Consider the following 16087-nt stretch of genomic DNA (forward strand, 5'->3'; position numbering starts at 1 on the left):
CAAAGCTTCTTTTGGTGTGAGGTAGGTGTTTATACAGCCATCTGAGCTAAACAACCCTCAACGTCGCTGGATACAACAATAACTTTCTTTTGACCAGTGTGGAACATATCTGCGAGAAAGATCTCCTGCGTTTGGTGACTTCTACCGAATATTAGCACTTTGAATGCTGAAATCTTTTATATTTGCTTAAAATCGCTTCCTTAGCCGTGTAATTGAGATATTTTGCTATTGCTGGTCTCGGTCTAGGCTGACCCATATCTGAATCAGGAATTCTAGATGGTCCCAGCCTGTGCGCCCTTTCAACAGAGAATGCTCCTAATCAGTGATGGCCAGTTCGCATTGTTCGCCTGCAAACATATGCGGGCTGCCATCTTTTTTCACAAGTTCGGCGAGGCACAGGTAAGCACTTACCTGTGCGCGAGTTGGTCTGAAAACAAGCACGGTCGGCAGGAGCAGGCAGTTCAAAAGAACAGCCACCGGGGGCCTTCATTGGGCTGTTCTCGGAACTGCCTGCTCCCGGTGACTGCACTTTTTTTTCAGACCGGCTCGCGGCACAGGTAAGGGCTTACCTGTGCCTCGCCGACTTGTGAAAAAAGATGGCAGCCCGCATATGTTCACGGGCGAACAATGCGATCTGGCCATCACTGCCTGTAATCCCAGGGCTCGTGGAATTTCCATTAACTGTTTCGGAGAAATGTGCTCTGGTAACCCCACTATATGCAAGTTACTCCGCCTGGAGCGGTTCTCCAGATCCTCTAGTTTATCTTTGAGAGTCCGGTTGGTGCAAAGGACGTCTTATCTGTGTGTGGGTTTTCTCCAACTCCTCTCCTACCATATTTACTCTTTGCTCCAATTCTACAAGTTGGACGAAGTGTTGGGAGACATCTTTCTGGATCTGCTGAAGCGCTGCAGATACTGTAGCTTCCAGAGAGGATTTTATGTCAGGTGCTAAAGCTTAGCCACTTCAATGGCCATAGTGCGGCATGATATAGTGAGGTATTGGTCATGAGCTGGATTTACCTCCATTTCCATGTTCTCTGCTTCCTGTTTTACCGAAGGCCGCGTTGCCGACCTCGTAAGTCGCTGTGACTTTTCTGCAGTCGCCATTTGCCTTGTGGTTGGCGCTGGTCACCCTGCACTTGTCGCGCTGCTGTACTGGAAGCGCTGTCTTTGAGCAGGAACTTATCAATCTAGTTTCCCTCTTATCATTTAGGGAACCATGAGCTGGGGGATGGCATCTCTTAGGATCAGTTTGTCCCCATTTGCGGGCTTTGGGTGCCGGAGCTCCGTCTGCTTCACCCTCTCATGCGTGCGCCGGAACCGGAAGTCCTGTAATATACTTTTATAACTGAAATCGTACATTTCTATTAGGGTACTTTCACACTAGCGGTTTTCTTTTCCGGTATAGAGTTCCATCCTAGGGGCTCAATACCAGAAAATAACTGATCAGTTTAATCCTAATGCATTCTGAATGGAGAGCAATCCGTTCAGTATGCATCAGGAAGTTTTCAGTTCAGTCACTGTACCGTTTTTGAACTGAGAAAATACAGCAGCATGCTGCAGTATTTTCTCTGTCCAAAATTCCGGAACACTAGCAGACATTATTTTACATTGAAATGCATTAATGCCTGATCCAGCCCTTTAAAAATGTGTTCCGGACCTTTAAAAATGTGCCAGTGCGGATCGGGCAAAGAATATCACGGCCGAAGTACCGATGCGGTGCCGGCAGAACGTATGCAGTTAACCCCCTCCGGGGCGGTGCGACTGGCGTCCGTTCCCGAAGGGGGTGGCAATGAGGTAGGTGCCGCAATAGTGAATGGCGCCGGCCCCCAGTCAGTAGTCAAGTCTGAGGGTGGAGGGGAGCAGAAGACTCCTGCGCTCCCCTCCCTGCATGTGCGCTCCGGACAGCGTATTAACCCCTCATTCTTGGTGTGAAAGGAATGACAAGAGGGGTGCTGATGGCTTGAGGGGAGCTGGTGATGGCATCAGGCAGACAGAGTGGTCCTGGAAATGGTTTCAGGGCATAAGTATGCCCCTGACCATCACCACTAAGAGTGAGGGAGGGCCAGGAGGGTTAACTCAGCAGAAAGTGCATTATCCCGAAGGGTAGATGCCGCCTTGTAGGGGAGCGGGAGCTGCGCTCCGCTCCCTGCATGTTAATACGGCAGGTCCTAATTCGCGCCAGAAATGCATACAGCACATAGTAACCCCCTATGTCCTCCACTCAATCATCAACCAAACGGCCTGTGCCAGAGGGGAATGCTTCAGGGGTGTTGGAATGGCTGCAGGTGCTGGGCTATGCTGAAGCCCTGTCTGTTCGCAGACTATTGCCACCACGAGGGAGGGGGAGACCAACCCAGAGGGTCAAGCATACTCACCTCTCCTCTTTTCTGCCGCCATCTTTACCCCTCCTCTGGTCCAGCAGGGTCACCCCTTCAGCTACTGGCACTGTAGTGGCAGGACGCTGGAAAAAGGGGGGCTTGGATGGGTGACCCCTTGGCTGGCGGGATGCAGGGGAGCGAGGCTGCCCTGATCCACCTCATCTTCTGTGGGGGAGGCAGCAGTGCGGGTGACCGCACTGGCGCAACTCGACCCAGGGAGAACAGGGAGGGAGGCGAGGCGTCCACTGTTTTCCCCATCTGAAAAAGGGGGGGGGGGGAGAATTATAAAATAAAATAAAATAAAATAAAAAATCTTCAGGAGGTCTTGCCTCCTATTGACACTAGAAAAAAAACTGAAGCTCTCTCTCCAGGCTGGAGAGGGTATAGCTGCCAGGTGAGGGGCTAACAGCTTTTACTAGTGTCAACGCCTCCTAGAGGACATAGCTATACCCATGGTCTCTGTGTCCCCCAATGAATATGGGCGAGAAATAAGCTACTCTGGTAGAAGCCAATTGTCATAATGGGGTGTGGGGGAAACTCCCCACCGTAGAATGTAGGGAATTTGGGAAAGCAACTAGGCCTGGATACCGGGATAAGGGGAGCAGGTCACCTCCTAACGCCACGCTCATCCTATCCCTGACTTCCTTAACGTATGAGCCAGCCTCGATGGTAGGGGGGCTCATACTCCATAACCTGGGACCGTCTGACCCTAACGATCCCTGAAATAGGAGTCAGGAATAAGAGACGACCGGTTCATTCACGACACGGATGAACCGGAGTTTCATACAGGCATAGCAACTAGGAAGGAGCAGAAAGCAAGAAAAAACAAAACAAAAAAAAAACATAGCAGCAGGTAAGAGCCCAGCGCAAAACGACAAGCACTGGAACAACAGCACTTACCTGCCATAACGACTGGGTGGAACAACTACTGCTTGCTGACTTGTGGTTCCCCCTCCGAGGAACCCCCTGAGCCCCCCTCACCAGAGGTACAGACAAACAAGGGGATGTCTAGCAACCATGCCGGGCAATACACCAAACATACGAGACATAGAACACCAAACTAGACATAACAACAAATCCCCAAAACAAACCCACACCAAACATAACAACAGGTAAGGAAGGTAACAAGGAGAAGAACATAGGGAGACATCGCTAAAGACCTTGATGTTCCACAAGGTGGCCCTCAAGCACTGGGCAGATGGTAGAGGCTGGGCAGGAGCACAGCTCCAGCACACAGCAAGGCTGGAGGAACACTGACCCCAGCCAACAGGCCACAGGCAATATAAACCTTGTGGCCACACCCAGGACACACCTAAATCTCCACCAGCTAGATAATTGACCCCTCCGGCACCAAACAGGGAAGGCCCCAGGAGAAAGGAGGAGGCACCTACATGCTGCTACCACAACACGTTACCAATGGCAACAGCATGCACCGCAACCGTGTCACGGCGCACACCACAGAGGCACCACTGTGACACCAATTTTCCCCACTCAAGGGGAAAATAATTCCTTCCTGGCTCCAATCAGGCAATCAGAATAACTCTCTAGATCAACGACCCATCTCTAGTAGCTATAACCTGTACTATTGGAAAAATATTGCCATTGGAAAAAAGCGTTATAATGAAAAAATAAATAAATAATAAAAAAATAATAATAATTATACACACATACATACACACACATATATATATATATATATATATATATATATATATATATATATATATATACACACACACACACACACACACACACATATATACACATACACACACATACATAAAAACAAACCAGAATTGATATTGCTTATCTGCCACAAAATAAAGTGAATAAAAAGCTACCAAAAAGCGTATTTGGTATTGCCGTAATCATATTTTGTCAGATATTATGATATTTATGCCAAAAATTTAACGCCACAAAATTTATAATGTAAAAAGTAAGTAGCAATATTGCTGTTTTTTTTCTGATCCCCCCCCCCCAGAAAGAGTTATCGTATTGTTTGCTTTATAAGACACACTTTTGTTCCCTTCAAAGTGAAGGGAAAAAGTCAGTGCGTCTTAAAAGCGAAAGGTGACCATGTTTTGGTGCGCAGCGGCAGCTCAGGAGCTCTTACTAACGGCTTCTGAGCTGCCATGAAACTGTAGGAGGGCGGGTGCACTGCACTTAGTGCAGGCGGGCAGACTGGACTTAGTGCAGGAGGGTGGAACGGGAATGTGCTTGCTCAGGTCCACTGTAATAAATCCTATGTAGCGTATCTCTTGGTCCACTGTCTGGCCATTCTGTCATTCTCCGCTCTGTTGGTCATGTACTAGGTGGGCGGGTGCTCGCAGGCTGGCAGCACTTAGCTTTCAGTGACGCTCATACATCGCAGCAATAAGCAGCACCTTGGGCAGGCTGGCGGCTTCACTGAATCCTAAGTGATGCTGGCAACCTGCACTTCCATTTCATTCATTCATGCGCTACACTACACTATCGTTGGGCAGGCTGGCGGCTTCTCTGTATGCGCTGTAGTGCCGCCAGCCCGCAAGCCCTTCCACTCACCGCAGCAGTAGGATCCCCTTCTCTGTGCTGATTGCTGGTGAGCGTGTCCTGCTCCCCCTGCCTCTACCAATCAGCTCCCTACATTTTTCACGCCATATGACCTCCCCCTGTCCTGGTACCGTAGATTGTTGCCTAAGTCCCATGGTGAGGACATCTCAGGGGCAAAATACAGTACCTTAATGAAAAATGTGTGCCAAATATGACTATAACCCCCCCTTCCCCCCCCCTCATTCATAGAAATCCACCCATGTACTGCAGTATAAGGGTGGATTCCTATGAATGTGGGGGGCTTATAGTCATATTTAAAATAAACAAAACACTGTTCTGTAATTGGCATGTGCCTATATTAAATATGACTATAACCCCCCTCATGCATAGGAATGTACCCATGTTGCATTATATGGGTGGATTCCTATGAATGAGGGGGGGGGGGGGGTAGTCATATCAATTACATTAAGCTAATACAGTCCAGGGTACAATCCCTGTACAGTGTTCATATTTAAGGTGACTAACTCCCCTCATCCTTAAAGGGAACCTGTCATCTGGATTTTGGGTATAGAGCTGAGGACATGGGTTGCTAGATGGCCACTAGCACATCCGCAATACCCAGTCCCCTCTGTGTGCTTTTATTGTGTAAAAAAAACAATTTGATACATATGCAAATTAACCTGAGATGAGTCCTGTCCCTGAGATGAGTCAGGGACTGGACTCATCTCAGGTTAATTTGCATATGTTTAAAATCGTTTTTTGTTTGTTTTGTTTTTTACACAATAAAAGCACACAGAGCTATGGGGACTGGGTATTGCGGATGTGCTAGTGGCCATGTAGCAACCCATGTCCCCAGCTCTATATATACAAAATCCTGGTGACAGGTTCCCTTTAAGAATACACCAATGTACAGTACATCAGTGTACTCTTTATGATGATTGGGGTTATAATCCCATAACAGCGTGTCATCCACAGATCCCCCATAACAGCGTGTCATCCACAGATCCCCCATAACAGCGTGTCATCCACAGATCCCCCATAACAGCGTGTCATCCACAGATCCCCCATAACAGCGTGTCATCCACAGATCCCCCATAACAGCGTGTCATCCACTGATATTATCAGCTAGTGTCCCCATGACTATGAAGGACACAATGCTGACAGTTCTTTTATTACTGTATTTTATTGTAGAAAACTACCGTACTGTAGTCTCCTCTTGCATCCAAATTTAGAAAGATGTCAAAGCAGAAAAGGCTTTCATATAAGATCCCTTTTAAACTGGAGGTTATAAAATACGCCAAAGAACATGGAAACAGGGCTGCTGAGAGACATTTTGGGCCGCCTCCAACAGAAAAAAAAATTATACGGGAGTGGAGAAAACAGGAGGATCAGCTGCAAAAAGCATATAAAAGCAAACACACTTTTCGTGGGCACTGGTCATTTTCAAGCGTTAGAACATGCCAAAAGAGGTGATTCTAAGAGGCGTAATTGTGCATGCTCACGACAAAGGGCGGATGGACGAGAATGGCATGAGAATATGGGTCGACAAAGTGTGGTCCAAACGCCCTGGAGGGCTTCTGAAGAAACCAGTCCTACTTGTGCTTGACCAAAAGAGGTTGGTCACTGAGGGGTCAAAGGGGTTGGCCAGTTTACAATTTTTACTGTACATGTGCCTATGTCCTGTGGTATAATAAGACATTCATATTTATATCCAGGTCCACTCACCTATTTCTGGGTGGTCTGAATATGGACGCTGATGGAGGGTCCCGTTCATCAGCAGCCTCCATTCAATTACACTGGGAATGGACAGTGGAACTAGCGCATGCACGGTTTGTTGCTCCATGTGGAGTAGAGGTCAGCTTTTAAAGGGAACGTTTATCACCAAGTTAAAGTGGATGCGCTTACATTTTCCTAAATATTTGAGTAAGATTTTACCTTCTGGTCCCCTATTATGCCATAAAATTTCCAAAAAATGATACAGTAAATTCTTTAAATAGAGCAGTATTTCAGAAATCATCCATAAGATGTAATAAAGTACTAAACTTACCAATATAATTTACACATTCCGATAGGTGCCTTGGTTGAAAGGGTCCTTCATAAGCAGTTTTACTTTTGTCAAACAAATATACCATGTAGCTGTCCCATCCTCTCTATGTAAACAAACACAAAAATTAAAATGTTTACCTTTTGTTTAATTAAACTCTGTTTATTTGCATACATGCAATTTCTACCTCCTACAACACTGTACTCTTTAGGGATTTTGAGTTGATGCCTATGCGTCGCACTAGCCATCGACGTATGATCATGATGGACAGCCCCACAGGTTTTCATCACTCCAATCCAGTGTGGCCGTAGCTAGTACTGCAAGGTCTGTCCATTGAAGGCAGGCTAAGCTGCCGTACCAAGCACAGTACACTGCAGCCTTTTATTATGCTGCACAAGGGAGGGGTCTCTGGGATTTGTCCATTTAACCAGCGGATGACAATAAAACCGCTATACACCCTAACTCCCTAGCTTAAAAGCTGTTTTACAGCAGAGACATAACCGGTAAAAAGAAGAAAACAAGACATACTGGAAGGTACTAAGAACATTAGGTATTGTAAAAAATCAAAGAGGTAAATCGTGGTTGGGGGTAATTAGAGATAACAAGGATAAAATAATTAGTTCACCGGAAGGAGTTAAGAAGGTTTTCAGGGATTACTTCCAGGAACTCTATAAAACTAGGGTACGATATTCAGGATTAGAGTTGGACGTATATCTAGATCAAGTTGCTTGGAGAAAGATATCCCAGGCCCAAAAAGAATATTTGGATAGAGAAATATCAATTGGCGAAATTAATGAAGTTTTGGGTAAAGTAAAACCCGCAAAAACACCAGGGTGTGACGGCCTTCCCTTTGAAATATATAGGACCTTTGCCCGGGTTTTAATACCTGAATTAATAACAACATTGAAGGAGGCACAAAGGATAGGGGATCTACCAGACTCTATGAAAGAGGCAATTATTACATTAATTCCAAAAAAAGGTAAAGAACAACTAGACCCTGGATCTTACAGACCAATATCTTTGTTGAACACGGATGTTAAAATTCTGGCAAAGGTCTTGGCAGGGAGGCTTTCCAAAGTGATTAACGGTATAGTCCATGAAGATCAGACCGGTTTTATACCTGGTAGAACTATATATTCAAATATAAGAAGGTTGTACCTTAATATTGAGGCTAATAGAACAGAATCAGGTGATAAAGCAATACTTTCATTGGATGCTCAAAAAGCATTCGATTGTATTGAATAGGAGTATCTATGGGCAGTCTTAAAAAGGGTCGGTATAGGCGAGGCGTTCATAAAATGGATTCAGCTCATATATTCCAACCCAAGGGCTAGAGTGATGGTGGATGGGAGCTTGTCCCTGCCTCTTGCCCTTCAGCGGGGCACCAGGCAGGGATGCCCCCTCTCTCCCCAATTTGCTATAGCAATTGAGCCTCTCGCAACTATAATACGAAACGATAGGGAGATAAAAGGTTTTCAATTTGCGGAAGGAGATGAAAAATTATTATTGTATGCCGATGATATCTTGTTATTTATGCACAACACAGGGGAGCAGTTTAGTAGAGCATTAGAGAAAATAGATACGTTTTTTTTTCCCCGGATTAAATATTAATTGGGCGAAATCCCATATGATGGTATTGGGTGATGGGCAGTTAGGGAGGGATTTAAGGCTCCAAGTACTTGAGAAACACGAAAGTTTTAAATATCTAGGCATACAAATCTCCGGCAATATAAAAGACTATGAAAAATTAAATGTACTTCCTGTAATAAAAGAACTTAGTACTAAAATACACATTTGGAAAAGATTACCACTCTCTATTCAAGGTCGCGTAAATCTAATAAAAATTATTTTTCTACCAAAGGTACTTTACGTGCTACAAAATGCCCCAATAAGACTTCCGCAGAAGATATTTAGATTATTAGATCACTTAATGGGGGAATTCATATGGAAAGGCTCTATCCCTAGGATAAAAAAAAGAAGTGCTTCAGCTCCCAGTGAGAGAGGGTGGTTTGGCGGTTCCTAACTGGTTTATGTATTACTTGATAACACAATATAGTCAGATAAGCGATAGTTTGAACAGTTTAGTGGGAATACAGGAGCTAGATAAAATGGGTTGGAGAGGGGAACTTAATCACTTAGAGATAATGGAATCGGGTACACTTCATAAAAATATCACAGCAAATAGAATTATGAATGCAATGGATCACATATGGGGGCAGACTAAAAAAATTCTGGGGATAAAAGGTTTTCTACAATATACACCCATTTGGAAAAATTTAAACTTGAAGGAACTCCAAACGATTAGGAGCTACATTGACTGGGAAAAAAGGGGATCAAATATTTAGCTCAACTATTTGAAGATGATAAACTGAAGGATTCTAATACACTTGCTAGGGAGTTCGGGATCCCCCAAAAGGATATCGATAAATACTTCCAGGTTAGGAACGCTTTGAGGACAGGGGTAAAACTAGACAAATATAGAAAGGAACAAATCAGATCTAATATATAAATTCACAGATGGAGGAGAAAAAAAAAGAGGTACAAAAAAAAAAAAAAAAAAAAAAAAAAAAAGGATACGGGCTATTGATGGAAGGAAAGAAAGAACGGATTACAATACTAGCTAAAAAAAAAAAAAAAAAAAAAAGGGAAAAAGAACTTCAGCCTTTCTTTTCTGATAAGAAATGGAAAGATGCCCTTAGAAGTTATCCAATGGTGTCAGATAGGGGTTCACATAAAATATCACAGTTCTTTATAGTACATAGTTTACATCGCTCTCTTAAGATCTTAAAGAAAATGGGGGTTAGAATGTCGGATAATTGCCCAAAATATAGGGAAAAGGAGGCAGATTTAATCCATTGTTTTTGGAGATGTCCCAGACTTTTCAGATATTGGAAGGAGATAGATATTATATTTGTATCCCTGGAAGTTCAGGTGTTTGAAGATCCAGTAGTCTGTATACTGGGAGCAACTGAACATTTGAAATTAAAGAAGGAAGTACGACTGGTTTTGGGTAAAGTATTATTTCAAGGTAGACTCCTTATACTTAGGAAGTGGATAAAAGAAGATCCGCCCACAGTGGGACAGTGGCGGGAAGCAATAGTTAACCTTATTAAAATTCAACGGGTTTCTGGGTGCTACACTAAAAATCCAGTAGGATTCGATGAGATTTGGAATAAATGGCCATATTAGGTTGAGCGTTCATTTTTTTTTTCCCCTTTTGCCCCAGGGGTGGTGGGTGGTTGTCTGGGGGATAATTCATATTTATTATAGTAGTAATATGGAATAGGTTACATTATGTCATTGATGTGATGAAAGATTATATGTTTTAAAAAAAGAAAAGAATAACGTTAATAAAAAAGACACGCCACATCTTTTCATATAAGACGATACTTGGTAAATTTGACACAAAATTAATTCCAAAAACCGAATACAAAATAGTACAAATAATGGAGAGATGCATGTCAAAATGCTGCATAAACAAAATTGTAGATTTTTCTTTAAAAAAAAAAAAAAAAAAAGAAAAAAATGAAAAGAAAACAAGACATACTGGAAGGAACTAAGAACATTAGCCATAGCTGCAGATATACAGCAGGTGGTAGATTTCTGTACAGAAAACGTGGGCCCTGGAAATTGCCAAGATGGCAGAAACCAAGTAACAAAGCACACTCATGTAGACAGAACAATAGGTGTTGATCTCAAAATTTGAATTGTTGCAGATGAGTTATTTTCTTCTTACCACTCCGTCTATCACACATTGGGAAGCAGGCTTCCTGGGATCTAGAGATAATCCCATCTCAAGTAGCAATTCTTGGTTGCATGTGGTTATTCCAGTTTCTCCTTCAACGTGAGACTGTAAAGAGTGCAGACTTTCATCTGGTTGCAGAAGGAAGGACAAAATCTTGGCAGATGTCATGTTCAAAATGTGGACAATCTGTACAGGAGTAAAATAAATAATGAGGCGTGATCATTTCTCACGTACAATCAAAACTGAAAACAAGGACGCACCTTTAGATTTAGAATATAGTCCATTAGCACAAAACACTGTGGGCGGCCAGTGCGATTATCCATACCTCCACCGCGCTGTTGGGGGTCCCAGTTCAGAACCAGCTGTAGCCATGTTTCCAACTGATCTACCATGATGCTATATAAATAAAAAGGGAATAAACAGCCAACCTGCTAGTATCTTCAATGTCCCCCAAACAGTTTCCATGCAGTGCAATTTCCAAAATTTTAAAAGGGGTTTTCAAGCTTTTAATATTGATGACCTTTCCTCAGGATAGGTCATCAATATCAGATTGGTGGGGGTCCGACAGCCAATATTAAAAGCCTGGAAAACCCCTTTAAATGTACAAATCCATATGAAATCTTTGCATTTACATCAGTCTACATAGCATTAGCTTCATGACCTTTTGTTTTCTTTCTTTCTAAATGGCTGTGTAGAGTACATGAGCTAATATAGGTCTACTGGTGTATTACACTAATCAGCTTAAACCATTTGTATAAACAGCAACTATAAAAGAAGACTCGTATGAGGGCGCTGTATTCAGACTAATACCCTATCCGCTGATATGCATCCAGGATGAGGAGGTAGAGGTAGCACTACAGGGGATTCAGTCACCAATTACATACCTGCACAAATTATTGGGCTGTGGTAAGTGTGTGCTGAATCTAATTTCCCCTGACATCTCTTCATAAGCATAAATGTGTTTAGGGTCCTTCTTCTTGATCCTCTCATGCCTACAAGATAAGAGTCAATTTTATAGAAGATATAGGATTACAGTCCACTTAATCAAAGAATGTGGGATACGGATGTGCTCCCATGGATCTTTTTTATCTGTATTATTATTATTTTCATATACAGCACATATACATAAATTGTATAAATATATGCCATAGTAAATCAGAGGTACACACACCCAGTTCGGGTAACAAATACACATTTCGAGAAGAAATACAAAATAATTGTACATTCACATACAGATGTAAACAAACCTTAACCCCTTAAGGACATAGGACGTACCGGTACGCCCTATTTCCCGAGTCCTTAAGGACCAAGGACGTACCGGTACGTCCTGACTTTAAAATCGGCATTCCGGCGCCGCAGGGGTTAATTTGAACAGGATGCCGGCTGAAACCCTTGCTTTGTAACTGGTGTCAAAAAAAAAAACTGTCCAGCAAAAGCTTCCAAAAACCATACAGCGTACCTTTCACTCTACGCCCCGCTGTGTGGCCGTACAGTAGTTTACGGCCACATATGGGGTGTTTCTGTAAACAGCAGAGTCAGGGCAATAAAGATACAGTCTTGTTTGGCTGTTAACCCTTGCTTTGTTAGTGGAAAAAATGGGTTAAAATTGAAAATTAGGCAAAAAAATGAAATTCTCAAATTTCATCCCCATTTGCCAATAACTCTTGTGCAACACCTAAAGGGTTAACGGAGTTTGTAAAATCAGTTTTGAATACCTTGAGGGGTGTAGTTTATAGAATGGGGTCATTTTTGGGCGGTTTCTATTATGTAAGCTTCGCAAAGTGACTTCAGAGGTCCTGTAGTGACTGTAGTGGTCCCTAAAAATTGGGTTTTTGTAAATTTCAGAAAAATTTCAAGATTTGCTTCTAAACTTCTAAGCCTTGTAACATCCCCAAAAAATAAAATATCATTCCCAAAATAATTCAAACACGAAGTAGACATATGGGGAATGTTAAGTCATCACAATTTTTGGGGGTATTACTATGTATTACAGAAGTAGAGAAACTGAAACTTTGAAATTTGCTAATTTTTCCAAATTTTTGGTAAATTAGGTATTTTATTATGCAAAAAAATTAATTTTTTTGACTTTATTTTACCAGTGTCATGAAGTACAATATGTGACGAAAAAACAATCTCAGAATGGCCTGTATAAGTAAAAGCGTTTTAAAGTTATCAGCACTTAAAGTGACACTGGTCAGATTTGCAAAAAATGGCCTGGTCCTTAAGGTGAAAATGAGCCTGGTCCTTAAGGGGTTAAGCCCCCCCCCCAGAACCGCACCTAAATTAATGCATTAATTATACCTTTTAACATTCTCTTAGCCTACTGTACCAGTGGTTATAACCATAACATTTCCTCTGAACTCCTTATCTTAGAATGTTACTTCTCTCACTCATAAGCAAGACGCCCAGACGGTAGATGTTAGCCCTGGCACGAATAACCACTGCCCCCAAATAGATTCAAAATTTCTTAAAAGCATTTCTCTTGGTATAAATTCCTCTCTCCAACTCTATTAGTGTGTTCATACGGGCAATAAACTCCACCTTGGTAAATACTTCAGTACTAATCCAATACTTTGCAATCAGTTTTCTGGCATTGTATAGTAATCTACCAATACCAATAGCTACTCCCTCCACTGTTTCATCTTGTTGGAGGCCCAGAATGCAAATTAAAAGGACTAGCCTGGAGTCTGATATTATATATTTTAGGGATGATATCTAAGACGTCCCGCCAAAAGGGGGCCAGAGCCGTACACTCCCAGAACATATGTATAATATGTGCGTCATGAGTACCACATTTAGGGCATTGATAAGTGTCTCACAGTGCCACCTTCTGAAGAAACATGGGTGTCCTATATACTCTATGGACTAAATAGAGCTGTGATAATCTGAGGTTCGCAGAGCGATAACCTAGGGCCGTTCTCCAGTACTTCCACCCAATGCAAGTCAGTTAGGGGTCCCACATCTGCAACCCCATGCATCCTTAACTTTTAGAGGAAAGCGGTCCTGATAAAATGAGAGCAACACTTTATAAAAAGTGGAGATGGCCCCCTTAGTATTCACTCCCCTTCTGATCCGCTATGAGAGAAACTTTTATGCTGATATCAGTTAACTTCCCCTGCACAGCCAGCGCATGTCGCAGTTGGAGATATTGATAAAAACTGGAGTTCTCAATTTTAAACTCCTCCTTGAGACGATCAAAGTTCTTAAGGGTGCCATTGGTATATAAATGCGAAAGCCACATCACTCCTTTATCCCTCCACTTCCAAAAGCCTACTAATTTTTTAAGCGCAGGTAAACCATTATGATTCCATAGCTATGGAATAAAAGAATACTCAGGAGACTGTCTGGGGGACGGGTATCTGAGCTGAGCTCCAAAATATCATTTGGTGGCTTGCCCCCCATTAAAACCAGTTCGGTCGCAGTGAATCAAGCTAAGGATAACATTAGACAATCTGTTGGCCAAAACTTTAGCCAGCAGCTTGACATCTGTACAGAAAAGCGATATGGGCCTGAACGAGACTGGATCAAAAGGGATCTTTACCCGGTTTGGGCAGTACAATTATAATGGCTTCACCCATAGATTTTGGTAAGGTGCCGTGTAATTCCACCTGATCGAACACCGTGAGGAGCTGTGGCAAAATAAAATCTCCATTTATTTTTTTTCAAGAATTTCCCAGGAATCCTATCCGCCCCGGGTGCCTTCTCGTTAGGAAGCCCTTTTACCGCTTCTTCTAGTTCTTCCAGACTCAAAAGGTGCCTCCAAACTATCCCTTTGCTCCGCCATTAAAACCGGCAGGGGTTCTAAAAAGGTTTTGATCCAGTCTCTGGTACGCAGTAGTCTGGTGGTATACAGCTGTTGGTAATATTCACTGAATACTCTCAGAATACTTTGACTCTCTGATACCCGACTACCCCCACTATCTTGGATGCATCCCACATAGGAAGGACCCTGCTGGGCTTTAATAATCATAGCCAACATGTGTCCCGCACTCTCGCCCTCTTCAAAATATTTTTGTTTCCAGAAAAATCGCTTACGATTTGCAACTTTAAAGGGACACTGACAGGCCCAATTAGCATATTTAGGTATATATATGTCAGTACAGGTCTTATAAAGTCTATTAAAATCATCTAAGCATCCCCCCTGTCCACCTTATAAATACCGAAATATAAAGTTTTATAACCTGCTTGTCCGGTCACCAATCTGCCCAAGGGGCGGCGTCCCATCTCAAAATGCACCCAGCCAGCTGCTCCCAACTGCCGTTCTGAAGCCCCGCCCAGCTCATCAATATTCACTTTGCTGGGCGGCGGCTACAACTCTCCCGACTCAAGATCCTGCGCACGGCCCATTCAATCCTCTGGGCACGTCCTCCGTCCAATCTTCAGCGCATGCGCCCGGCCGGGGTCACATCGCGCCTGCGTACAGAGCGCTGCAGCCCCTGCTTTATGCGTATGCGCCAGGCACTTGAGTCGGTCCTCAGGGGTTCTTGCTTTCCTCAGAATGGTGTCTCTATCCTTGAAATGTAGTAGTTCAAGAAGAAGCGGTCTTGGAGGGCCACCTGGTGGAGGAGCTCTGAATGGCACCCTGTTAGCACGTTCTATAGCAAACACGGAAGATATTTTCTTCATGTCATGTCTGAGGAAGGACACATTTTCACTCAGATTCCCCACTTGCATGGTGAGGGAAGTTAGCGTGGAGCTGCAGTTATTAACTGCCTTCAGGACATCTGAGATGGTTGGCTCTGGTAGTGCCTTTTGGGACTTAGTGCTCGTTGCCTCTGTGGCACACCGTGCAGAAGCTTCTGCTATAATGATGTCTTCTCCCCCCTCCTGGACAGTTGGGTCTTGAGAGCTTGCCACGAAGGGGGGAGTACACCCAGTGTACAGTGCCTTCCCCCTGTGCCTGCTCTGCGGCAGTCGCTATGCCACTGCTTACAGCTGAGGTACAGATAGGGTCCACCCGGCAAACTTCTCCAACCGCGCCGCCACCTCGGCAGCTCTCACTCCCGCTCCCCCACCATCTTGCTTCCCACGTGTCATGGGCCAGCTCTCCTTTACCTCCTTCTCCTTCTTCCTGTGTCGGGTCATTTCCAGACCGCTGGGGATCGCTGAGGTCCAGGTACTGTGGGGAGCATTTCAGGGAGTTTTTTTTTATGGTTTTAGGCAGGGATATCAGGATTATTAGCCAGATTCCTGTACAGGGGAGCTCTCTGCTGCGTCCTCTGACATGCGCGCTAGGCCATGCCCCCGCACCCATGGATCTTATTATTAAAAAATGTATACAGTTTATACATAGGGGCTCAAAAGGGATAGACACTACTTGTAGTGAGTGTGTTCAAAGAACAACCACAGAATGGCACATTAAGTTAAAGGATCTTTAAATGGGTTATC

General features: G+C 43.6%; 1 protein-coding gene across 1 annotated transcript in view; it reads right to left on the reverse strand.

The window, feature by feature from the left end:
• Nucleotides 1-16087, reverse strand: part of CHUK (component of inhibitor of nuclear factor kappa B kinase complex) — a 125962-nt gene that overhangs the window by 81629 nt on the left and 28246 nt on the right. Inside the window, exons 8-11 of the mRNA XM_044296216.1 lie at nucleotides 11584-11691; nucleotides 10960-11095; nucleotides 10691-10885; nucleotides 6958-7060 (exon numbers count right to left, since the gene is read on the reverse strand). Of these exons, the coding sequence (XP_044152151.1) occupies nucleotides 6958-7060; nucleotides 10691-10885; nucleotides 10960-11095; nucleotides 11584-11691 (542 nt within the window). The remainder of the gene's footprint in view (nucleotides 1-6957; nucleotides 7061-10690; nucleotides 10886-10959; nucleotides 11096-11583; nucleotides 11692-16087) is intronic.

Source organism: Bufo gargarizans, chromosome 6 (assembly GCF_014858855.1).
Source record: "Bufo gargarizans isolate SCDJY-AF-19 chromosome 6, ASM1485885v1, whole genome shotgun sequence".
Classification (NCBI taxonomy): Eukaryota; Metazoa; Chordata; class Amphibia; order Anura; family Bufonidae; genus Bufo; species Bufo gargarizans.